A 26,477-nucleotide genomic window follows, 5' to 3' on the forward strand; every position below is an offset into this window, starting at 1 on the left:
AGAGTTTAGTTGCTTGGGTAGTATACTTTGTGAAATCACATATTTACATAGCAACAATGCATTCCTGGGCTGTGCTTCATGTGCATCACTTGATCTAGGATGATTTAATGGGAATCATATCAAATCGAGTTACAGCGATGATGTCTCTTCGTAGGCCGACCCAACAGTTTTGTCCGCAATAGGTTCCCTCCATTCCCCTGTTTTTTTCCACGTTTTATTCTATGAGTAAATATCTCAATCATGTATTTTCAAGCTGTTACGCAATTTAAAAAAAAGTTGCAAACAAGTTGCTACATTGCAGCCACAACAATGGTCATATTCTGCAAGCCACCACTTAAGTTTCACACCAGTCCGCCTGCAGGTGCCATTAGCGCTGTAGTTTCAATAATAGCAGCTTGTAAGCAAGAGCATGTGACAATAAAGGAGGGGCGCATGTCAAAGTCAAATATGAAAATGTATTGCAAAAGGGTAGCCTCTTGACTGCAATTCTACATTTTTAACTAGGTCACGTGCAAGTTAGGATATTTAGACACAGTACCGAAAACATTTATTTATATATGTTCTTACCAGAAGGGCTCATTCATCATTCATTTCCGCTGTTTGTGCGGTAATTTTACTGTGTTAACACTATGTTTATGCTATCCAACTTACTTTAACACAAACCTGTGCTTTCATAGGCTTAAGGCTCTGCTGCCCCAATAACAAGATGAAATCGCTGGGTGTGTACAGCCAATTAGCTCATTTAGCCAGGGAAATTGGTAGTATGGAATGCCTGCAATTCTTTATCCTGTCACTGTACTCTAGGCTAAGATATAAACGTAGTGGATGGTGGAAACGTGGAGAAAAAACCGAGCTGGCTTGCTGAAATAGTGAGCAGTATGAAAATGATCCACTTTCTACACATTTGTTTTGTAGTCATTTATTTTTTTGTTATATTTAAAAACATGTAAGTCATTAGGTTTCAGTGATCTATAAAACATGACGCAAGCCTCCTTGAACACAATGATCTGGATCAACTGGCATGAAAACTGGATGAATACCAAGAAAAAATACAATTATATCCTAAATTCCATTGTGAGGGTTGTATAGTACAAGAAGCAAATGCATGAAGTTCTTCTAATCTATTAAAATAAATAATCTATTTTTAATAATTAGGCAGAAGTACCAGATGTTAGTGTTTAGTTCCTTGGGTAGTATACTTTGTGAAATCACATATTTACATAGCAACAATGCATTCCTGGGCTGTGCTTCATGTGCATCACTTGATCTAGGATGATTTAATGGGCATCATATCAAATCGAGTTACAGCGATGATGTCTCTGCGTAGGCCGACCCAACAGTTTTGTCCGCGATAGGTTCCCTCCGTTCCGTTCCCCTGTTTTTTTCACGTTCTATTCTACGAGTAAATATCTCAATCATGTATTTCCAAGCTGTTATGCAATTTAAAAAAAAGTTGCAAACAAGTTGCTACATTGCAGCTACAACAATGGTCATATTCTGCAAGCCACCACCAAGTTTCACACCAGTCCGCCTGCAGGTGCCATTAGCGCTGTAGTTTCAATAATAGCAGCTTGTAAGCAAGAGCATGTGACAATAAAGGAGGGGCGCATGTCAAAGTCAAATATGAAAATGTATTGCAAAAGGGTAGCCTCTTGACTGCAATTCTACATTTTTAACTAGGTCACGTGCAAGTTAGGATATTTAGACACAGTACCGAAAACATTTATTTCTAAATGTTCTTACCAGAAGGGCTCATTCATCATTCATTTCCGCTGTTTGTGCGGTAATTTTACTGTGTTAACACTATGTTTATGCTATCCAACTTACTTTAGCACAAACCTGTGCTTTCATAGGCTTAAGGCTCTGCTGCCCCGATAACAAGATGAAATCGCTTTGTAAAATGGAAAATTCTGAGTTTATCCCAAAATGTCATCAAACTAATCAGGTTCACTGCGTTAGCCATGTTCGTGAAACAGGGCCCAGGTGACACAAAACCTTTGGATAAAACCCTGAAAAATTTGCATAACAGTATTTTCTTTTCTTAAGCTAATTGACTAAATCCAATGCTGACATTGTTTTTACAGTCAAGTGGCCTACTGGCAGTTTTGTTAGCCTTTTGTCAGCAGTCCTCCCTCCGGCCGGGTCCTCCCTTGTGGAGTGTGCCATGCTACCAGCTGCCGCTAATTCCTCAGACTGTTGATGTTTTTAGCAGCTCTTATTGCAGATTTCATGGCCGTCTCAATCCAGGCGTGGGGCGTGGCTGTGTGCTCTCCCGCAAAGTGGACCCTCCGCTCCTCCTTGAAAAGGGCAGCGGCATAGCTGGTCTGCTGAAACGGGGTGTAGATGGCGAACGCCCCCAGGCTGTAGGGGTCCAGGCCCCATTTCTTCACCACGCCCCCAGTGTAGAAGCGCCGGATGTTCTCCCCGTGGATTTTCACCAGGTCGTTCAGCACCAGCTCCTTCACCCTGTCGTCGGGTATGCCCTGGAAGAGGGTTGAGTCGTCGGAGCAAGTGTAGGAGGCCAGGACTACGCCCCCGGTGGTGTTGGTGAAGTTGTGGCTGGGATAGTAGATGAAGCGGGAGGGCAGGTCCGTGATGCTCTTCCCACCCCTGATGCCGTCCCTCTCCCAGAACTTCACGCTGAAGCTCAGCACCACCTTGGTCGAGCTGGAGTAATGCACGGACCGCAGCGCCTCCATCTTCTGCGGTGACAGTGGTGGCTGGAACTCGATGAAGAGGGAAGCTTTAGCCGTGGCCGTGACCAGGGCGTAGTCGACCGTGAGGTTGGTCAGGGCGGAGGGATTGTTCTGGTCCTGGTAGGACAAGGTGACGTGTCTTTTCGTCTGACTGATGCGCCTGACCGCGGAGTTCAGGAGTATGGTGCCGTTCAGAGTCTCGTAGAATGCTCTTGGCAGATAGTCGAAACCGCCGGTGACCTCATGGTACCTGCAGAGAAAACAAAAACATTCTCCACTGTTTTGCCTGAAAGATCAGCTGTAAGTTGTTAGGTAAATTTAGTTGAACACTGTAAGTGTAACCCTGAGCAAAGGTAACGTCTTAAGTTGACTTATTTCTATATTCCAGGTCTGTGAATGGATAACAGAAAAAACATTTGATTGATGTAATATTGATGAGTGTAACTGACAAGCAAAGAAGTTGCATATAGTGGATGTGTATGTTTTTATTTGGCAATTGCAGACAATTTAATTTCTACATTTTCTTTACACCAGCTGAGCTGAAAACAGTGGGAGTTTGAGGAGAGAGTGACAGTGATGTGTTTGTACTGACGTAGTATTGTCGTTGATATCGGCCTGGATATGCAGGGACTCCGTCAGCGCTGTGTAAAAGAAGCTGTTTTCATTCAGGAGGTCGCCAATCATCTGCAGTGCTCCAGGGCTCACGTGAGCCTCCTTCACCAGGTATTCCTACCGGGGAAATAACAGCTGTTTTGGTAAAATGGTCCTGCAAAGAAAGTCATGATCTACCAAGTTTGGGTGCCAAGTTTAGGTGATGCTGAAATGCTACTATAATGAAATATGGGGAGGGAAGACCATTGCTCTGGGGAAGAAAAATGAGTAAAAATCAATTATGCATCACCAGATCATCAATGAATCACCTTTTTTATTTCATGTATTTACCCTGTATTTAACCAGGTTAGTCTCATTGAGATTAGAAATCTCTCTTTCAAAAGAGACCTTGTCAAAAAAGCAGCAATCGATTACAGACACTACAACATTTAACAAAAGCAGACAGCAGTTCCACGCCGAAGGAGATGAGAACTGAAACCATTTCTGACCAGCCTCTACGCGCCTTTGGCACAGACAGTAAAGCCTTGTTTAGTACTAAAGTAAATTTAGTACCAGTAATTTCCATTTGTCTGCAGGACAATATATGTATGGGTAAGAAGGAACCTATGACACCTTTTAAATGAAAATATTCCAGTGACCAAAGGTAGGGAATTTTCCAGATAACATTCTGTAATTTAACAGAATTTGGGGGATTTTCCAACTCATGACACCATCCACAGAGTGTCATTGGATCTTTAATGACCACAGCGAATCAATTTATATTATAAAACTGAAAGTTTAATCTCTCTCTATGGTCTATGACTTAGTTTTGTAAAAATGTCTAAATTAGTGGGAGAAATATTATGAAATATGTGAAAACTCCAGACTGGGCACTGAAAAATAAATAAATAAATAAATAAATAAATGCCAAGATTAAAAATCTTCAGTGTACCTCCATTTTGACTTCATGGTTTGGGACATGGGTCCATAAACATGTGAAACATAAAACTGCTTTTCATGCTAGTTATGAAATTGTGGCTAACTATGAATAGCCTACAATAGAAGATAAGGATAAGGCAGATGTTTCTCCCAAAAAGTTATTTTGCCGCAGATGCAGACTTGCCCTATTATTTATTGTGTTTTATTATTACTATGATTATTTTTATTTTATTTTTTTGACAAAAAAATTACTTCTAACAAATCTCATGAATAAGAGAAATCCGTTTGAAAATCCAGCCAACGTATTTTCTTCGGTCAGAATTTCAACCAAACTATTATTATGGGCTAGTTTTAAAGTCCAGAATGCTGCAGCCCGCCTGATCACCAGTCAGCCCAGGTTGGCTCATGTCACCCCGCTCATCATTGGCCTCCACTGGCTTCCTATTGCCGCACGCATCCGATTCAAGGCCCTAGTGTTGGCATTTCAGGCTGCTAAGGGGACTGCCCCACCTTATATACAATCCTTAATCACTCCCGCAAACTAAAAACACATCTTTTCAAACTATACCTTAGTCCTCCCTCCTGATTTCCCCCGCCCCCCTTTCTGATATCCCTATCCCGATATTGTCTAACCCCCCCCCCCCCAAAAAAAAAAACAAATTGCACTTATGATGACTATATGTTTAGAACAACACTTCATGTGTATTTTACTAGCTATGGATGTGACGCTTTAACTTGTGGAAGAACCTATGCACTTGTAATTCGCTTTGGATTAAAAGCGTCTGCCAAATGACAAAAATGTAAAATGTAAAATGTAAAAGTATACAATACTCCTAACGGTCATGAGAGGAATTGCAACAACAGACAACCTCAAACCACAACACTGTTAATGCTTCCGGCAGTCTATGAATATAACGCGTAATATAAATCGTTATTAAACAGTTCAGTGTTCTCCTGCACTGTTTTGAAAAGCTGACAATGACAAACGCAACAGAGCCCGCCGTCGTTTTATAGTGTTCTAGTACGAAAATGTTTGCCGAACAGGTGACTATGAGATCTTGACTTTGGTGTGCTACACAACACTATAGTTTTCACTTTAGCTAACCAACTATATTGTTAGCAAGCAAGTTATTTGGCTGTGTAACTAGCTGGCTATGAGATATGATAGTCTACCACATATGATGCAACTGCAACTTACAGTTTGATATAAATAAAGGTTTACGGATGATTGAACACGTAGGGACAAAAGGAACGTGTAGCTGCCCAAATTGCACTCTAGACAAGCGATCACTGAAACTCTGTATACTATTGCCTATCTAGTTATAAAACAATACCAGTTCACTATAACAAGCAAATTAGCGATAACTAGTTAGCTTCCTGAATGTACAAGTACCCACCTGAAGTACAACGCTTGTGCAATCGCTACTATGTTCGTATTGCCAATATTTTATCGTAAGTTGATATTTGTAAATTCTTCAAGCTAACTATAGCTAATTTGCTTGTTGCTACCGATAAAAAACTGGTATTGTTTTAAAAACTGGATATGTAGTATTTGCTTGGATAATAAGTACACAGAGTTTCTGTGATTGCTTGTCTGGAGTGCAATTTTGGTAGGCACACGAACAATCAGAATAAGCCCTGGCCATTGGCTGTGGCAGCTAGAACCATTTTTCAACCAATGAGCTTTCACTGCTGTACAGCTATACAATGTTTTGATATATTTGACGGCCCGACAAATGTACACTTTGAAACGCAAATTTAAGGACTATAAACACAGGCAGAGGGTGAGTCAATGAGCCTTTTTCAATGATAGGAAGGGATTTACAATGAACTTGTCACAATGTTTTAACATAAACATCTTAACTTGTACCTTTAATTCCCCATTAAATGTAGCTCAATACTTCAAACGCGCTATTCAACTAAGAAAATACGGCCGCGTTTTTCTCAAATTTTACTAAACAAAATAAAACCAGGGAAGATCATAACACAGGCTATAAAGGCTATAGTGAACGATAGTGAACGGCTCAGTATGAACTGTTGGTCAAACAAAATAAAAAAATAAGGTACAATTCAATCATTAATTCATACGAATCATGGCTTTCTAAAACTGAACTGAGAGATTTTCTTCTTCTAGTGGAAGACAGGTGCTCGGGATTACCTGTTGGCTGTCAGGCTACTTGTCGATGTAGCTGGCCCTCCAGGCAAAAAATAACAACACGTATTGTTGTTTATTGGTCTCTTTTACATTGAGTACAACCGGATTACAGTATATTAGCGAGTAACATGATAACTAATGCACTAAATGCAGCTTGCATATAGGCCTGCAGTACTGACATAAACTGAAAACCCTGCTATTCTGATTAGACGCGCGTTGCTGCTTTCACTGGTTTACAGAAGCCACATCTCTCATGATTGCTTGTAGGCAGACCAGGCACGCAACATAGTGGCACACCACCACTGTTTCTTTGGGCCTAATGGGCCTAATGAATTTCATCATAAATCATTCATAAACTCATTTACACAAACAATGTTGGCATTTATTGTATATTTAAGTTTTTGTCTGTCAGATTCTTTCTAGGATCCAGTGTCCTGTGTGGTAACGGTACAAGGTAATGTCTGTAGCTCTTTATTTGATCTAGTAAAGAGCATCAATTTAGTTTTATCAACATTTAGGATAAGATTCAGCCGAATGTCTTTTTTACTGTTTCTCCACAAATGTAGATTACTTTTTCATCTGCATAAGAATGAAAACCGATATTGTTTATATAAACAGTAAATACAGGACTGAGTCCTGTGGCAATCACTGTATGGATTAAGGTAAATGCACTGCTGAAATATCCATGATTTAACCCCTAGTATTCTATAGCTCCTTCATTTGATAATGTACCTGATCATGAATCACACAGGACAGGTCCCTGTATTCAAAGCAATTGCTGAATTTAAATTGTGAAAATTATTCAAATCCATGTTCTATCAAGAGAACAAGTAAATATACAAAAGTCTTATTTCCACCGGAGGAGTAATAAGATTTTACCTTAACAGAGTAGGAGTCATATTTTTCCAAAATTGCTGTACAGTTATTGCCACTCCTCTTCAGGTCCTCTCGAATCTGTAAACAATTAGATCCGTTACATCAGAATGCATCCGATTTGTTATTTTCCCAAATATGCCATGATAATGCTAACAGTTATTGCTTTTAAATGAGTTTAATACATGCAATGGAACGGTAAAGCAGGCAGCAGGTTCTAAAGTTCTGTCTGCACACATTTGCAGTATAGATGGTTACTCCGGTGGTTCTATAGCCTGCAGTGGAAAAGTTTGTTCCCATTTTTTGTTTTTATTTTTTCATTTATTTCACAGGAAGTAATTGAAGAACCATGATATACCCTAAGCTACGGTTTTCTCTGTGGAAACTCACCTTCCACAAGGCCATGCTGAAGAGCTCACTCGCTGACTTCCCGCGTTCCCACGCTTCCAGAGGGTATTTCAGTGCATCAGGGTTATTTTTCACTTTGTACGTCTTCAATAACGAGCCATTAATGAGGTAATATGTGTTGATGTCTTCCTCGATAAAAGTGTTCAGTTGGATTCCCAACTTTTTTATGAAGTTCAGCAGGATTCTACAAAATGAATTGGTTTTTGCTTAGACTCACCATTCATTGCCTCAAGCTAAACTTTGGATGAACTAAAATTGAAGGAGGAAGTTATCTCACTTTACATTACATTACATTACATGGCATTTAGCAGACGCTATTATCCAGAACAACGTACAACGAAGTGCAAATCAAACACAAGTATGAGTGCTAAGAGGACCTGAGAGGACAGTACAGTTCCGAGTCCTAGTGTAAACACAGATAATCAGAACCCTTGAAGAGTACAATCAACTTTCAAACTAGCATACCACAGTTGGCAGCAAGAATAACAATACAACAGCCAATAAAAAACAACAATATCTATACAATCTATACATAAGTGCCATTACAGTCTAAGGCTAATCATGGTGGTGAGTTAGGGACGGAAAGGTGTAGCCTGAAGAGATGAGTCTTCAGTCTGCACTTGAAGGAGGTCAGAGACTCTGCCGTTCTGACATCCACCGGGAGGTCATTCCACCACCGTGGGACCAGGACAGACAGCAGTCGTGAGCGTGAAGTGCAGGTGTGGCGAGGGGGAGGCACCAGACGGCACGAAGTGGCAGAACGGAGGGGTCTTGTTGGTGTATAGGTCTTGATAAGGGATTGAATATGTACAGGGGCTGATCCCTTATCTGCCTGGTATGCAAGCACCAAAGTTTTAAATTTGATGTGAGCCATAACAGGCAGCCAGTGGAGGTTGCTGAGCAGGGGGGTGACGTGAATGTCTGGGAACACTGAATGCCAGACAGGCTGCAGCATTCTGGATCAGTAGTAGGGGTCTGATGGCAGATGCTGGAAGGCCAGCCAGCAGAGAATTGCAATAGTCCAGGCGGGACAGGACCATTGCTTGAACAAGGAGCTGAGTGGAGTAGGTGGTGAGAAACTGTCCTTATGCTTACTTGTGAAAGCTGGGTATCCTCATAGCACCAAACTCTGCATACCAGCCTCCCCGCTTATCCCTGTACGTCTCCACTCTCCCGCCGATACGCCCGCTGGCTTCAACTATCGTCACCTTGGAACACAACCAAAGCAGTTCTCATTACCTACATAATTTAAGTCAGTAAGTACACTCCCATTAAAGCAGGGCCGTGAATGATTCTACACAGCCCCGTAAGTTTCTTGTGCGCACAAGATAGGATCAAATTGTCTAACTGACTGTCATCTTGCCTGTGTACTTGTTGATTCTGAAGGCACTTAAGTTGCCTACTACCCCACATATATTAGCCTACTGTATGACAGATGCAAGTGATCCAGTATATTCAGTTATCTAGCTACACCCTGGTCATATAAAGAAGTAAAAACTTGAAGCCAAAACTGACAGCAAAAAAGTGATAGAGATGTTAACAGAGTCCCAGATAGCAAGGTCCAAGAACCGGTCCAGTCGCTTAGTTGCTTGCTATCTGGGCCTGATGCTGAACCATGAGGTGGAATAAATTTGATGGGTGCAGCACAGCACCTCAGTGTAATATGTGTCAGTGTTTAAGTTAGAGAACTGTGCTGGCAGTCGATCGATTTGTTTTTTCTATCATTCGGGAAATGATAGAACAAAGAAGCGTATCCCTTTATATTAAATTATCTTGTGTGCGAAAGATGAAAAAATATAACACTTCGCGACTTCGGGTGCTCCGTAGGATTCAGACTGTGGGGAAAAAATGGTACCTTGTGCCCCGCCCCTTCCAGGAAGTGAGCGGCTGTAAGACCTGCGATGCCTCCGCCGACTATTGCGATGTGATGCGGGGTCTTTGCACGGGGAAGACCTCTATGGACAATATGAAGCATCTCATTGTAGTCTTTGTCGAGCAGACACTTGAAAAGGGGGTCGTTGATGTCAGCTTTTGCCCTCAGGACAATGATCAGCGTAGCAACAATCGTTACTACGAGACAAAGAGAGAGAAAAAATAACTTGCTATGGGAGTGTAATTACTCGTTAGGAGCACTATAAAACGTGATATTGGGTCTCATATTTCCAATAAAGGAACGAACATTTCAGGGTAACAACGCGATTAGGGGTTTCACTCCAAATAGCCTGAATATTCCGAGGGACTTCCAGAGGAGTTTGGAGCATGGGTTCAAATCGGTTAAATCGGGCAAGTCAGACTAACTGACTGTTTATCACTACTCTCGCTAGCCGCATCTTAAAACAAATGCAGTAATCCAAAGCATTGATGCAAAGCAACAAACAAACACACAAAATAAATAGGCTATTATCCACATCGTTTTTTATATGATATATTAAAAATAAGGTTTAAACATAACTCACAGTATCTATTCCGCTGCATGACTCATTCAAAACATTCTGTGCCTTGGTGAGTAATGGAATCATCGAAATCGAAAATCGAAACTTAAGAGAGAAATGGGATATTGGATCCACTTACTCATACATGTATTTAAACACGTACATGTATTTACACCTGGAATAACCGATAAGGAATAGGCTACCTTATTTAGATATCTGCATCCGATGGATTTTAAGCACCAAAACATGCCAGACCTTTTAACACAACAATAGCCTAGATTTATTTATATAGGTCATTTAGTTTCTTATTTAGTAAACTCCGTTTCGATGTCGCTATGAAATGAAAACGTTATCTCAGGCAAACCTTAAATAGCCTAATTGATGGATGGATGCATGGAATCAGGCAGCGAAGGCTTTTCCGTTAAGACTGAAATTCTTTCCCACACTAGCTTAAGGGTCAGCCTCAATGAACTGATTAGATTAGCGAAGGTTAACCATAACCCCATCGTACTATTATCACATGCACAAAACCGGCACACCTGTTGTCTGCCCATTTAAAATTGATTAGATATTAGCCTACCCTATAATATTTAACGCCCAAAATAGGATACTAAAACGGAAATAATAATAATAATAATAAAATGAAGTAATAATGTTTTCGCTACATTTTACGACAAAAACATCGATCAATATACTGAGTCTATATTTGGAACTGGAACATATCGTGAGGTGAGAATTAGACGGTTTTATCTGCGTTCTGAGAGTTTTGAGATATTGAACTAGAAAGATTCCAAAGTGAATTGGCTCGAAGCAGATACGACTTTTAAATTTCGCATTTTGTCGTACTTGTAAACAGTGTTACTTGTAAACATACTTGTAAACATATTGTAAATAGCTATTTATTACACTTAATATCAATTAGAACCACATAATTCTCAGATCTCGAGTTTATTTTCCACTAAAATCATATATTTTACAGTATTTTGCAGTAGGTTACTTACAGGGAGTGGTCTTTCGCATGTTCACGGAGTTCTGGTATAATGAATAGCCTGGGATTTTCATCCATCTCCTTTTTATGCTTCCCATCGAAGGCAATCACGCGCCCGGGATAATTTGAAGTCAGGTACTTCCCGGTTTTGACCATATAGCCAAAATGTTCGGAGTTAACCCTTGCGTTGTCGATTATGTTTGCACCCCGTGTCCACGGGGTCTAAATGACGCACCGTCGCCGAAACCCATGTGATAAACCTCTTCACTGAATTTCAAACGCTAAAACAGTGTCTTTCATGTAGAAGCAATACGACACTTATCAATAGCCTACATTGGTGAATACCGATGCTTTCATTCCATGGATTTAATAAATGCAGTAAAAGTTAAAAGAACACTTAACATTTTACGTCACATTATATTTTATTTGGCAGACGCTTTTATCCAAAGCAGGAAGTTCGTGCAAGGTCGTGTAATTACAGGACACAGGTCAGATAAGGTATTCTCACAGTGTCAGTTATCCATAGCCATGAACAATAAATCTGCTTCACACACTGAGCATAGGCTAAGTCATAGCAAGTCATAAACTGGAAGTGGGGCAGGATTACAAGGATTACTACATGATAAAGATACCATCTAGATGATGTGCAGACATAAGATACCTTTCTGAGACATCTTTGCTTCCTGATGGTGTACTACATTTATAAAGATGTAAAAACAGGTAATAGGTGGCACAGATGGTACAGTGGGTAGCACTGCCGCCTCACAGCAAGGAGGTCTTGGGTTCGAATCCCTGTCGGCCGGGGCCTCTCTGTGCGGAGTTTGCATATTACATTTTAGTAATTTGGCAGACGCTTTTAATCCAAAGCGATTTACAAGTGCATAGGTTCTACCATAAGTCAAAGCATCACATCCAGAACTAGCAAAATAGACATGAAATGCTGTTCTAAACATAGTTGTCATGTTGCATGTTGTCCTTGTGTCTGCATGGGTTTCCTCCGGGTACTCCGGTTTCCTCCCACAGTCCAAAGACATGCAGGTTAGGCTGATTGGAGAGTCTAAATTGCCCATAGGTATGAGTGTACGAGTGTATGAGTGAATGGTGTGTGTGCCCTGCGATGGACTGGCGACCTGTCCAGGGTGTATTCCTGCCTTTCGTCCAATGTATGCTGGGATAGGCTCCAGCCCCCCTGCGACCTTGATCAGGATAAGCGGGTTCAGATAATGGATGGATGGATGGATGGATTTTGTCGTACTTGTAAACAGTGTTACTTGTAAACATACTTGTAAACATGTTGTAAATAGCTATTTATTACACTTAATATCAATTAGAACCATATAATTCTCAGATCTCGAGTTTATTTTCCACTAAAATCATATATTTTACAGTATTTTGCAGTAGGTTACTTACAGGGAGTGGTCTTTGGCATGTTCACTGAGTTCTGGTATAATGAATAGCCTGGGATTTTCATCCATCTCCTTTTTATGCTTCCCATCGAAGGCAATCACGCGCCCGGGATAATTTGAAGTCAGGTACTTCCCGGTTTTGACCATATAGCCAAAATGTTCGGAGTTAACCCTTGCATTGTCGTCATATTGTGTTTGCACCCCGTGTGGACTGGCGACCTGTCCAGGGTGTATTCCTGCCTTTCGCCCAATGTATGCTGGGATAGGCTCCAGCCCCCCTGCGACCCTGATCAGGATAAGTGGGTTAGGATAATGAATGAATGAATGAATGAATTATTATTATTATTATTATTATTATTATTATTATTATTATTATTATTATTATTATATTTAGGAGGTTTTCACTGCTGTAAAACTCAGAAAGGGTTATGTTTGATCCTGAGGACCCATGGACTAATATAAGCTGTTATTGTTTAATTAATACTGGACATTTTGCTTATGTATTTATTTTGTAACTTAATTTCTCACTGAAAGTTTTCTTTTGTATTTTACTTATCTTCTCATTCATGCATTTTATGAAAGCATCTATCACTGAAAATGATGATTAATTTTGTATTAACTTTTCAATAATTTAATTCAACTTCATAAGAACCTACAGCACAGTCCATAAGTATTTGGACATTGGGACAATTTCTGTTTTGGCTCTATACTCCAGCAATTTGAATTGAAACAATGGACATGAAGCTAAAGTGTAGACTGTCATCTGTTTCTGATTAGTCAGTTGTATTCAGTCACGTCCTTAATGCAGGTATAAGAAAGGCTTAAGTATCTACTCTTGATTTTAGGCTTTTGATGGTTTTGGAGTCTGTTGGTGATTGTCAACATAATGACCAGAGTTGTGCCAATGACAGTAAAAGAAGCCATTATGAAATAAGAAAAAACAATCAAAGATATTATAGACCAAACAATAGGCTTACCAAAATAAACTGTTTGGAACATTTTAAAGTTGCATGCATCTTTTGTGTTAGCAGGTCAAAATTATTGGGTCAAATTCAGCACAAAACACAAAAAATATAGAAATAATAAATAATAAAAAAGATCATAAATATAAAAAGTTACAAAATTGTGGTTCGAAAACATTTACATTACAATATACCACTAATTTTCAGGAAAGAAAAAATTCACTCATTATATTTCTTATAGTGAAGACAAGGGGCAATTATGTTAGCTGACTATTAAGGGCTAATATTAGAACACACTTTCGTAGAATAAATAGTTTTCCCTAAAACCAACCTTTATTTTTTTACATTCAAATGGAACATCAAATGGGTTTCTCAAATCATACGGAGTCAAGGCAGTCCACCTTACCTAAACATAGGTACCACCATGACTATCCATTTGTAATGCAAAACATTTATGATACTGTCCTGTCCAGTCCTGTTTCCATAATTAAGGATCAATTTTACAGATGTCTGCACCTGACAAGCTGGTCGGTGCCTTGCATGGCAGTCAATCGCCGTTGGTGTGTGAGTGTGTGTATGAATGGGTGAATGAGAAGCATCAATTGTACAGCGCTTTGGATAAAGGCGCTATATAAATGCCAACCATTTACCATTTATATGGATTTCCAGGAACATGAAAGCAGAAGTTATTTTTATTGTGAGATTCATGTGATGATGACAAAAATCGAACTTCCACAAATGTATTGCACATGCTGTAATTTCTTACGGTTTAATGGAAATTCCAATCTGTATTTCAATTACCACAGCAGGGTTATCCCGTATGCTCCTCTGTCTCCTATTACTGCTGACTGTACTGGCCCCATGGTGGTGGAATGACAACCTGTGGATGTCAGAACAGCAGAGTCTCTGACCACTTTCAAGTGCAGAGTGAACACTCACCTCTTCAGGCTGCACCTTTCTCTCCCTACCTCACTATGATTAGCCATGCATATGCTATAGCTTATAATAGCACTTATGTATAGTTATTGTAGTACTCAGGGTATTCTAGCCGCCAACCGTGGTATCCTAGTTGGTAAGTTGATGTACTCTTCAAGTTCAAGTTCACATTGTATCTATGTGACCACTCTAGGACTCTGAACTGTACTTTCCTCTCGAGCCCTCAACGCACTTGTTCCTGGGTTTGATTTGGTCTTTATTGTACGTCGCTCTATAACGTCTGCTAAATAACTGTAATGTAATATATGTAATGCAGTATTGCCTCTGTAGATATTTTTATAAGTCTTCTGCAGAGAGTAATCTATTCTTCGGTCATCAACTGTAGAGGTCTTCCTTGGCCTCACAGCCCTTTTGCAATTACTGAGCTCACCAGTGCTTCTTATTTCTCAGCCTCATAATAGCTATTGCCACAACCCTGGTCCTGTACCTGCACTAAGGAAGCTATTGAACTTTCAAAATTGTGTTTGTTCCCTTATAATGGCAACGTTTGGCTTATACTATTGGCGACTGGAGTGCTTTTATATATATATAGTGGTGTGAAAAAGTGTTTGTCCTGATTTCTTATTTTTTTTGCATGTTTGTCACACTTAAATGTTTCAGATCAAACAAATTTAAATATTAGTCAAAGACAACACAAGTAAACACAAAATGCTTTTTTTTTAAATTAATTTTATTATTAAGGGAGAAAAAAAAATCCAAACCTACATGGCCCTGTGTGAAAAAGTGATTGCCCCCTAAACCTAATAACTGGTTGGGCCACCCTTAGCAGCAACAACTGCAATCAAGCGTTTGCGATAACTTGCAATGAGTCTCTTACAGCGCTGTGGAGGAATTTTGGCCCACTCATCTTTGCAGAATTGTTGTAATTCAGCCACATTAGAGGGTTTTCGAGCATTTTGAGCCTTTTTAAGGTCATGCCACAGCATCTCAATAGGATTCAGGTCAGGACTTTGACTAGGCCACTCCAGTCTTCATTTTGTTTTTCTTCAGCCATTCAGAGGTGGACTTGCTGGTGTGTTTTGGATCATTGTCCTGCTGCAGAACCCAAGTTCGTTTCAGCTTGAGGTCACGAACAGATGGCCGGACATTCTCCTTCAGGATTTTTTGGTAGACAGCAGAATTCATGGTTCCATTTATCACAGCAAGTCTTCCAGGTTCTGAAGCAGCAAAACAGCCCCAGACCATCACACTACCACCACCATATTTTACTGTTGGTATGATGTTCTTTTTCTGAAATGCGGTGTTACTTTTACGCCAGATGTAATGGGACACACACCTTCCAAAAAGTTCAACTTTTGTCTCGTCAGACCACAGAGTATTTTCCCAAAAGTCTTGGGGAACATCAAGATGTTTTGTGGCAAAATTGAGACGAGCCTTAATATTCTTTTTGCTCAGCAGTGGTTTTCGTCTTGGAACTCTGCCATGCAGGCCATTTTTGCCCAGTCTCTTTCTTATAGTGGAGTCATGAACACTGACCTTAACTGAAGCAAGTGAGGCCTGCAGTTCTTTGGATGTTGTTGTGGGGTCTTTTGTGACCTCTTGGATGAGTCGTCGCTGCGCTCTTGGGGTAATTTTGGTCGGCCGGCCACTCCTGGGAAGGTTCACCACTGTTCCATGTTTTCACCATTTGTGGATAATGGCTCTCACTGTGGTTCGCTGGAGTCCCAAAGCTTTAGAAATGGCTTGATAACCTTTTCCAGACTGATAGATCTCAATTACTTTCTTTCTCATTTGTTCCTGAATTTCTTCAGATCTCGGCATGATGTCTAGCTTTTGAGGATCATTTGGTCTACTTCACTTTGTCAGGCAGGTCCTATTTAAGTGATTTCTTGATTGAGAACAGGCAGTAATCAGGCCTGGGTGTGGCTAGAGAAATTTAACTCAGGTTTGATAAACCACAGTTAAGTTATGTTTTAACCGGGGGGGCAATCACTTTTTCACACAGGGCCATGTAGGTTTGGATTTTTTTTCTCCCTTAATAATAAAAACCTTCATTTAAAAACTGCATTTTGTGTTTACTTGTGTTGTCTTTGACTAATATTTAAATTTGTTTGATGATCTGAAACATTTAAGTGTGACAAACATGCAAAAAAATAAGAAATCAGGAAGGGGGCAAACACTTTTTCACACCACTGTGTATATATATATATATATAATATTTAAAAAAAATTGTCTAAAGGACATCAGCCACAGCCGATGTCGGGTGACAATAGAATGCTCATGAATGTTCTGTGATTTCAGTCAAGCTACACTCTGTCTATAAACTGGCCTTTAACCTGCCCCCCACTTGAGTAAACAATGTGGTTTTAATTTGTTGCAACATGTCTGATCTAAAGGGCATTCATGTCAAGTACAACATGATTGAAATCTTCTTGCAATATTAACAGACCTTCGCAGTGCTTATTTTGTTTCCATACGTGCATAGACTAGGTAACAAACATGATAAAGACAGGAGTTGGAGTGCTAGTGGCAGCTTCACTGTCTGTGCAAGCACCTCTAGAGAGTATTGGACAGGAAAGCTGCAGCTACATCTCTCAGTGTATGGAAGATGGGGCCTGTCCAAAATGGAATTTATTTCCTGGCCTGTGGTATAAAGCAAGATTGGCTCTGGGCAGATGTAGACCAAATGGGTGGTGGCCACTTCATGGTAGGAGGGCATTCATCTTGCTACACTATACATTCTCTGCCATACAAACCAGTGCAGGAAAGAGCAGTGCTGGTGTCGTAGTTTTAATGAATTATGTGAAACAACTCATTCAGCACAGGAATAGGTTCCACCCTGCTTTCACATGAATACGGAATAAATGCTTTTATTTTGATATTTTATGTCTAGGTGATGGCAGGAAGAGACTGTTTGAGGTTTATTTTGGCTATGTTTTCACTCGTGATAGAGAAAAGGGAGATATGGGGAGTTGCATTTGCTCGTTCTTGACGAAACATTACCTTGATCTTATTCGGACAGGGGCTACTTAAGGCTAACGCTTCTCTGCAGTTGAGGTAAACTTGCTAGCCATGTACTTTGCTTTAGCGATATACCTATGTTTAGGCTATTCAGGAGTTGGAACCAGATTAGGTTAGCCTATCTAGCTAATGCTACGTGAGCCTAGGGCTAGCCTGATGAAATGCATCGTATACGATTAATCATGTAAAACTTGGGCCACTATTCCGAATTTATAATGGTAAACATTGTTATGCAAGTATAGCTAGCTAAAATACATAGCTAGCTTTGACATGTCTTCATGTACTTTCAGGTACAGGCGCATTCTTTTTTTCTACGATATGATATCTAACTTAGCTATGTCTTTTCAAATAAATCCGTTTATGTTCAGTAAATAAGGATAAGCTTGCAAAGAACTGAAATCATGTGGCTGAATTAAAACGATCTAAATTAATCTTACTTATTAACCAGGAAAAATCGCATGTCACGTCGTTTGAATTACAGTTTCTCGCATTCACAGATTCATGTTTGAAGAGAGCGATGTCTCGCCCCGAGACCGCAGGTCAAAGCACTTGGGCTTTTTCTCTGGGCCAGAGGAGTCTGCTAGGCGTTGGCGCTGTTCTGGCGTGGATGGTTCTTTTCCATTTGCTTGTGAACGTGTGGCTGCTGTGCGTGTTCACTAGCCTGCTGGTGGTGCTGGGAGGGTGGCTGGGTTCTCAAGTAGTCCTGGACTCCAATAGTGTCATTCACCTGGAGCGCTTTGTCACGCTGGAGCCGCTGCGCAACTCCCCTGACAGCGAGCTGAAACTGGTTCAGGAGATCCGGCGCACTGTACGCAAGATCACCCGCGATTTCGTCTCCTCTTGGTACCGCACCGTGTCTGCCGAGCCCGAGTTTGAGAGGGAAGCACATGACGCCATGCTAGCCATGGCGATGGAGCTGAATAAGAGGGCTAGGATCGTGGAAAGGAAGGCCCTGACGCAGAGGGTGCTGGACCTGTTCGGTGGCCATCTGCAGACGTACTTGCGGGTGCGGGAGATCGCCGAGGAGCCGGGTGCAGAGGACCGCCCCTCTTCAGAGCGTGGCCTGTGGAATCTGTACCGTACGGTCACCACGCCTCATCCATCTCTCCAGAGCACGGCTGCGGAGGTGAAGTATGCCCGGGCTGTCGTCGACCTCCTCTTACACGTGCTTGTGCCGCCCCCTCATCTGGAGACACGAACTGGCCGATTTGTTGTGGGAGAGCTCATCACCTGTAATGTACTCCTGCCACTCCTCAGCAAGGTCTCTGATCCAGACTGGCTCAACCTGCTGATCGTCAGCATCTTTTCCAAGTCTGGCAGGCCGGACACGGAAACGGCAGAGGCCCCAACCGGATGGGACACACCCCTGGAGCCCCTGGACCCCATCTCCCCGACGCCCCCAGCCACTGCACCGAACGGGACGTTTACGTCTGTCCCCACGCCCACGCCAGAGCTTCCTATGTACGACGAAGTCGATGCTGCGGAGCCGTTTGGACAGCAGAACGAGGAGGAGGAGGAGGAAGAGCCCAGGCTGGAGGTTGGGTCCAGCCAGTTCCCTGTGGCTAAGTGTGCTGAAATACCCGCTCACTTTCTGAGGCCCGCTAAATTCAACCCGTTCTACCAGGAGACCGACTCTGACCTGGAGTCTCCTTCAGATTTTAAGAGAAGCTCCATGGAGTCGCTGGTTCTGGTAGGCACGGACGAGGTGCTGTCAGACCGGCTGAGGGAGTGTGCCACGCCCACGGATATCAGCAGCGTGGGGGACCTGGAGGAGGAACAGGGCTACCTGGCTATAGGAGAAACCGCTTCTCCTCAGGTGCTGGTGTCGGAGGGACTGACGCTCCCCGGTTTGGACAAGGGCATGGAGGCGGAGGGAGAGCGGGGCGAGTGGGCCGGGCGGGGTAACCCCAACGGGCTTTCGGTGGCTGGGCCCCTCCTGACATCTTCCCCCAGCGCGGGGGTCGCGGCTCTGTCCCCCTTCAGCTTCGAGCCGCTCAGCAGCCCTGAGGGGCCGGTCGTCATACAGAACCTCCGCATTACCGGCACCATCACTGCCAAAGAGCACAGAGGAACCGGCTCTCACCCCTACACACTGTACACCATTAAGGTACACCCACTCTCACCCCTACACCCTGTACACCATTAAGGTACACCCACTCTCACCCCTACACCCTCTGCACCATTAAGGTACACACACTCTCACCCCTACACCCTATACACCATTAAGGTACACACACTCTCACCCCTACACCCTCTGCACCATTAAGGTACACACACTCTCACCCCTACACCCTATACACCATTAAGGTACACACACTCTCACCCCTACACCCTATACACCATTAAGGTACACACACTCTCACCCCTACACCCTCTGCACCATTAAGGTACACACACTCTCACCCCTACACCATTAAGGTACACCTGCTTCCACCCCTAATAGGTGTGCCTTCATCGACAGTCCTATATCTGCACCTCCAAAGGTGGCCAATGTTGGTCCTGGAGAGCCACGTGGTGTACTGGTGTTTATTTTCAATCAACTTTTGCTTTTCTTTTTAATCAGCAACCAATTTAAACCTGTAAAATTACGTACTGGCTTTAATTGATTAATTAAATGCTGAGTGACCAGGAATACCCGAATATTCTGCATCTGTTTAGTGCTACGGTTTGCCCTGGCTCTGCATCTTTAAGATATGTCTGCTGCCTGTGGTAGTATGTGGGTTTTGTGGGATGTTGATGTCATAGTATGTACGTGTGTGTGTGTGTGTGTGTATGTGTGTGTGTGTGTGTGTGTGTGTGTGTGTGTGTTCATGTTTACGCTGTACAGTATGAAACTGCAGTGGACAGTGAGAATGCAGGCTCTCTCCAGCCCGTGGCCTATCACATGGTAAACCGGCGCTACAGCGAGTTCCTCAATCTGCAGACCCGCTTGGAGGAGAGACCTGACCTGCGCAAAATCCTCAAGAGTAAGACCACTCCCAGGCTTAATAATTTAACCGACTCCGCTATCCTCCTTCCCTTCTAACCACCTGCTCAAAACTGCATTTTAGATGTGAAGGGGCCAAAGAAAATCTTTCCTGACCTTCCGTTTGGAAACATGGACAGTGACAAAGTTGAGGCTAGAAAAGCCTTGCTTGAAACATTTCTCAAGGTATTAACTTGAACTTTTATCAAGTTGCATAGTTGAACACATTAAGGTCTGACGGTATTTATATATGATGTTGAGTTGTGTTCATACTCCCTACATGAATATTTAGTCAGCGAAAAGTACAATATCTATAAAAACTCAAGAATGGTTCAAGATAATCTGAATATTAGCTGGGTGAATTAAATTTGCTCCCTTTTCTGTGCCAGGTCACCATTTTGACAACCAGTAGTGTGTTTAAAGAAAATGAACATGACAGAAACCTGATTTCTTTCCCTGCATGTGTTTATTTCAACTAATTTGCCAAGCTAGTAACTGTAGTTCCAAAATAGCAATTTTGTGTGTTGAAAATATATTATCTGTATTGAAAACCAATAATATTACTTGACCCTAGTAAACAGCAGCCAGTTGCCTTAAGCAGTAACTAATGACAGGGAGTGGTATAAATAAATTTTATCACAGCAGTATGCAGAGGCTTTTATATGTAGTCTCCCATTTCTATGTTTGAGACAGATTAACATAATGTCAAATAAGCGTCATGTTTCATATTTGGTTGCATATCCTTTGCATGACATGACTTCCTTATATATTGCTGACATTTCAGTTTGTAAGGGGAAAAGAAACAAAAAACATTTGTCCTTTTTTATTTCAGCAACTTTGTGCCATTCCTGAAACTGCCAACAGTGAAGAAATGCAGGAGTTCCTTGCCCTCAACACAGACGCGAGAATCGCTTTTGTGAAGAAGCCTTTCATTGTATCACGGATAGACAAGGTGATGCCAACTGTTGTGTCCATCTCATAACTGATCCTTGTGTGCCATTACAGCTGTAATGTGTACATTTGTCCATTATAAGCGTAGCTGCCCAGTACCCAGTTGTGCTGTCTTGCTGTCATAGTGCATGGTTTATGGTGTTTGTGCTGAGTGTCCGGTGCAGGGTGCCTGACTGTGTAAACTGACGCTTGGCAGATTGTGGTGAATGCCATCGTGGACACCCTAAAGACGGCCTTTCCTCGCTCCGAGCCACAGAGCCCCACAGACGAGGTCGATGGTGACAGTGAGGGGAGACCCCAGTCCGAGACCAAGAAAATCAAGTGGGTTCCTGTGCCAGTCCAGTGCATAGGCGCACTGCAAAGAAGTGCTGGATAGCACACAGCAGTTTAATCCCACTGTTTAAGATTGAAGTGCTGGATAGCACACAGCACTTTAATCCCACTGTTTAAGATTAAAGTGCTGGATAGCACACAGCACTTTAATCCCACTGTTTAAGATTGAAGTGCTGGATAGCACACGGCACTTTAATCCCACTGTTTAAGATTGAAGTGCTGGATAGCACACGGCACTTTAATCCCACTGTTTAAGATTAAAGTGCTGGATAGCACACGGCACTTTAATCCCACTGTTTAAGATTGAAGTGCTGGATAGCACACAGCACTTTAATCCCACTGTTTAAGATTGAAGTGCTGGATAGCACACAGCACTTTAATCCCACTGTTTAAGATTGAAGTGCTGGATAGCACACAGCACTTTAATCCCACTGTTTAAGATTGAAGTGCTGGATAGCACACAGCACTTTAATCCCACTGTTTAAGATTGAAGTGCTGGATAGCACACAGCACTTTAATCCCACTGTTTAAGATTGAAGTGCTGGATAGCACACGGCACTTTAATCCCACTGTTTAAGATTAAAGTGCTGGATAGCACACGGCACTTTAATCCCACTGTTTAAGATTGAAGTGCTGGATAGCACACAGCACTTTAATCCCACTGTTTAAGATTGAAGTGCTGGATAGCACACAGCACTTTAATCCCACTGTTTAAGATTGAAGTGCTGGATAGCACACAGCACTTTAATCCCACTGTTTAAGATTGAAGTGCTGGATAGCACACAGCACTTTAATCCCACTGTTTAAGATTGGGTTTAGTCACTGCTTCCGCCCTGCTATTCCTATTTCTCTTTAACATAGAACATGTATATATACTGGGAGGTTTCTTCTTACAACATAAAACTGTTTAAAAAGAGTTGAGTTTGAAATGTCAGTTTGTTTTATATACTCTTGCAAGGTCATTGGAAGTTGGTAGTATAATAATTAGAAGGTCAGAAAATAAGATATTTTCTGGGAGGGGCTGGTTTTGCTTCAGATTCCATTTCCTACAGTTGAGTTCATACATATTGTCCTTGAGTACAGGTCTTAAAAAAGTGTTAATAAGTCTCTGCTTTCTCCAGGTCCAGACTGAGATTCTCCAGTAAGATCACTCCAGTTCTCAGCATATCTAACATTCAGCCCAAAGTGCTTTACTGTTTTAATGAGGCGAGCACAGTAAGTTCAACTCCCATTTCTCATTTATTATTCCACATATTGGGAAGAGAGATCATTGCTGAAATGGTTTGGAATGTCACATAATTATATAATTTATTTGGGTACATCTGCAACAGTTTCCATCAGAGTTATGGAGGTTAACTGTAAACATTGTAGTGTTTGGACACTTGGAAATAGAAAGGGTGAACAAGTGTACAGCTGTATTTATTGAAGGTGTTTTTATTGTGTGTTCTCTGTTCTCTCTCCGTGTATTTATGCTTTTCTCTGCGTGTTTTCATACAGGATTAGTAATTGAATGTTCTCTGCGTGTTGTCATACAGCTGTAGTTATTGAATGTTCTTCGCATGTTCTGTGTCATGCAGGTGCAGTTATTGTGTGTTCTCTGCGTGTTGTCATACAGGAGCAGTTATTGTGTGTTCTCTGCGTGTTGTGTCATACAGGAGCAGTTATTGTGTGTTCTCTGCGTGTTGTCATACAGGAGCAGTTATTGTGTGTTCTCTGCGTGTTGTCATACAGGTGCAGTTATTGTGTGTTCTCTGCGTGTTGTGTCATACAGGTGCAGTTATTGTGTGTTCTCTGTGTGTTGTGTCATACAGGTGTTCAGTGGCCTCTCTCTCTCTGGGCTGGAAGCCTTCATTAAGGAGCAGGAGAGGCTGGTGTGCAGGACACCAGTGCCACAGACAGATGGAGCGGAGGGCCCTCTGGTGGAGAGAGGAGGTATAGCGGCTTGTGCTGATTCAGAGAGTCTATGGGGACTACAGGAGCATGGAGCAGGTGAGATTAGATTCTGAAATGATCTGCAACACAATTGAAAGAGAATGTAAGGGCAAGTCCATGCTATGATACACATTGGCTAGCTCATTGCGTGAAAAATTAAACTAATTTTCCCATCCCCCGAGCTCAACACGTTGATCTCTCACCAGCAACTGTTGAGCTCAGGAGGAGACATTACATTACATTACATTATTGGCATTTGGCAGACGCTCTTATCCAGAGCGACGTACAACAAAGTGCATACCCATAACCAGGGATAAGTTCGCTGAAAGACCCTAGAGGGAAGTACAATTTCAACTGCTACCTGTACAACAAAGATAAGGACAAGGGCCATTTTTTTTTTTTTTTTTTTTTTTTTTTTTTTTTATTATTTTATTTTTAACAAACAAACAAACAGAGCAAAAGTGACCAAAGTTAACTATCCAAACACGGTAGACACGTGACTCCAATTGTATTTTGAGCCGCTCCCGTTTTTGCTTTCCCCCCTAAACCCCGAGCTGATAAGCTGGGAAATGAGACCAGCGATGACTGAATTATGTGAGATTGGATGGGTGTCGCCCTCTGATCAGGGCTGCGTTGTGAAATGGCCGCTGATTACTCTGGGCCTTCTTTGGAGGAGACAGACGGGAGGCTGGGGTGATCAGTGCAGCAGAGTCTTTCTCTCGGAATTCCTGACATCATGTTTGGGGAACGAGGAAGCTTGTTGTTGCTGTTGGATTCCGAGAAAGGAGCTGGCTCCAGACATGTTGCTCAACTGACCCCTCCACCTTCCTGCTCAGTCACTCTTACGCCTACGCCTTCCCCTCTGTCACTGCGAGGCTAACCCGTATGCCTAGGATGGACACAGCATTTCATGGCAGAGTTCGCTTTGTTTGGGTTGTGACCAACATAACTCATGGCCCTGAAATAACGGTCCAAAGATTTAAAATGGTCTAAGCCTGGGTGTCTTGAGTGGCCATTCTGCAAATCATTTAATATTTGTCTGTTTAAAATGCACTGACATTTCTGAGATGCTCAGTATTTTGTAGAGGGTTTTTCTATTCCTGTCCATGGTGGGGGGTGTGAACGTTAAACGGTTTACCGAGACTGATTTGTAACCGGTTACAAAAAATTGATAACCGATAACCGTTTTTTCTTTTTTTTTTGAACATGAAATGGTAAGCTCAGTTTAAAATAAATCCATGTTCGAGCGTATTATTGCGGTTCTAAACCATTCTAAACTGGCAATCGACAAGCTTCAGTAGTTTGAGCTAGCAATCCGGCCATTTCGGGGGGGTTTAAAATGCAAACACCACAGGGAATTAAATGCTACAGTATTAGAGTTATCAAATAATTTCTGTAGCTGTTGGTTGACTTATGGCTTATTGTAACGTTATGTCGTTTCTTAAGGTTTACAGAAGATCCGTGTTTATTCGTTGACACGCAAATTCAACCTACCCGCCAAAGGAACGTAGCTTTCCACTATGCTGTATCTACAAATAAACAAAGCAATACATTATTGGACACATTTTACACTAAATATTACAATACCCTGTCCACAAGGATTCGGCGGCCATTTCAGAGGGTTAAGAATACAAACACCGCATGGAATTGAATGCTACAGTACTATCCTTGTCAAATATTTATTGTGTGTTTTAAATCTGTAGCTGTTAGTTCACTTATGGCTCATTCTATTGCGTTTCTTCATCAGTGTTTATTCGTTGACACGCAAATTCAAACTGAATTTCGCTTTTCACTCTGCGGTATCTACATAAAAATAAATAAAGCAATACTTTATCATTAGGCTATTTATCCATCTGATATTGAAAGTGAAAATTCCCCGCTTTCAACGAAAAATGGACACATTAATCTCACCACCACAATTGTCCCACACCATATAACATTTATTGGAATATAAAATGCAAGTTTACCGTTACATAAAAATATATCAAATTGTAGAGAGACCTGTATTGGCAGGGGAGTAAAATCATTAGACCTGTTGCCTATGGTAAAATAGACCCGGTGTTATATTCTGTCTGCCAAATAATGCGTGACCACGGAATTTTGAGTGCACAACCCGGTCTGTAACAAAGTTGTTCACAGCAGCATATTTACAGATTACATGCCTATCAAGTCTATCAGGCAGAAGCCATAGCGACGAGGGATGAAAACATCCATCCATCCATCCATTATCTGAACCCGCTTATCCTGAACAGGGTCGCAGGGGGGCTGGAGCCTATCCCAGCATACATTGGGCGAAAGGCAGGAATACACCCTGGACGGGTCGCCAGTCCATCACAGGGCACACACACCATTCACTCACACACTCATACCTACGGGCAATTTAGACTCTCCAATCAGCCTAACATGCATGTCTTTGAACTGTGGGAGGAAACCGGAGTACCCGGAGGAAACCCACGCAGACACGGGGAGAACATGCAAACTCCACACAGAGAGGCCCCAGCCGACGGGGATTCGAACCCAGGACCTCCTTGCTGTGAGGCGGCAGTGCTACCCACTGCACCATCCGTGCCGCCGGGATGAAAACATGAAGAATTATAATTTGAACTGGTGCATTTAAAAACATGATACACGAATGACCCCTAGCGGTAATAAGCAGTACTGGTTAATCGGTTAACAGTTTAAAAAATGGGGTGATAACCAGTTACAAAAATCTCTTTATCTCTTCATAGAGAAATATGTTTCAGATGAAGGCTGAGGTACAGGGCAAGACAACTTCAACCTCCTCCTGGCCAAACTTCTGGCCAAATGCTGATGTCAACGTGAAACCAAGATTTCAGAAATGTAGTAGAGTAGTAATCCTTTGCAGACAACATGTTTCTCTAAATTACA

The 26,477-nt window shown here is 41.9% G+C and overlaps 2 protein-coding genes across 3 annotated transcripts in view; one reads left to right on the forward strand and one right to left on the reverse strand.

Annotated features, from left to right (window-relative positions):
- Window positions 1-1,603: 1,603 nt before the first annotated feature.
- il4i1 (interleukin 4 induced 1) lies at window positions 1,604-11,262 on the reverse strand. 2 transcript variants are annotated; one of them, XM_061216621.1, is made up of 7 exons: window positions 11,096-11,262; window positions 9,518-9,732; window positions 8,758-8,870; window positions 7,645-7,846; window positions 7,261-7,335; window positions 3,289-3,425; window positions 1,604-2,946 (listed from the first exon to the last, which is right to left on the reverse strand). In XM_061216621.1, exons 1-7 carry the CDS (start codon window positions 11,178-11,180, stop codon window positions 2,181-2,183), a joined length of 1,593 nt encoding a protein of 530 aa, XP_061072605.1. In that variant the 5' UTR covers window positions 11,181-11,262; the 3' UTR covers window positions 1,604-2,180. The 2 variants fall into 2 exon arrangements, with proteins under 2 accessions (XP_061072605.1, XP_061072606.1); XM_061216622.1 differs by lacking the exon at window positions 11,096-11,262 and adding an exon at window positions 10,119-10,234.
- Window positions 11,263-17,179: 5,917 nt separating this feature from the next.
- snx19b (sorting nexin 19b) overlaps window positions 17,180-26,477 on the forward strand; it is a 29,866-nt gene continuing 20,568 nt past the window's right edge. Inside the window, exons 1-8 of the mRNA XM_061217692.1 lie at window positions 17,180-17,443; window positions 17,905-19,514; window positions 20,235-20,373; window positions 20,458-20,558; window positions 21,205-21,324; window positions 21,520-21,644; window positions 22,778-22,871; window positions 23,468-23,645. Of these exons, the coding sequence (XP_061073676.1) occupies window positions 17,925-19,514; window positions 20,235-20,373; window positions 20,458-20,558; window positions 21,205-21,324; window positions 21,520-21,644; window positions 22,778-22,871; window positions 23,468-23,645 (2,347 nt within the window). The 5' untranslated portion in view covers window positions 17,180-17,443; window positions 17,905-17,924. The remainder of the gene's footprint in view (window positions 17,444-17,904; window positions 19,515-20,234; window positions 20,374-20,457; window positions 20,559-21,204; window positions 21,325-21,519; window positions 21,645-22,777; window positions 22,872-23,467; window positions 23,646-26,477) is intronic.

Source organism: Conger conger, chromosome 13, assembly GCF_963514075.1.
Source record: "Conger conger chromosome 13, fConCon1.1, whole genome shotgun sequence".
In the NCBI taxonomy this organism is placed as follows: Eukaryota; Metazoa; Chordata; class Actinopteri; order Anguilliformes; family Congridae; genus Conger; species Conger conger.

Coding starts and splice junctions, on each gene's coding strand:
- il4i1 (XM_061216621.1), bottom strand. CDS start 11,180: ATGGGAAGCATAAAAAGGAGATGGATGAAAATCCCAGGCTATTCATTA. Junction 9,733..11,095: donor CATGCGAAAGACCACTCCCT/GTAAGTAACCTA, acceptor TTTGTCTCGTAG/TAACGATTGTTGCTACGCTG. Junction 8,871..9,517: donor TGGAAGGGGCGGGGCACAAG/GTACCATTTTTT, acceptor TTGTGTTCCAAG/GTGACGATAGTTGAAGCCAG.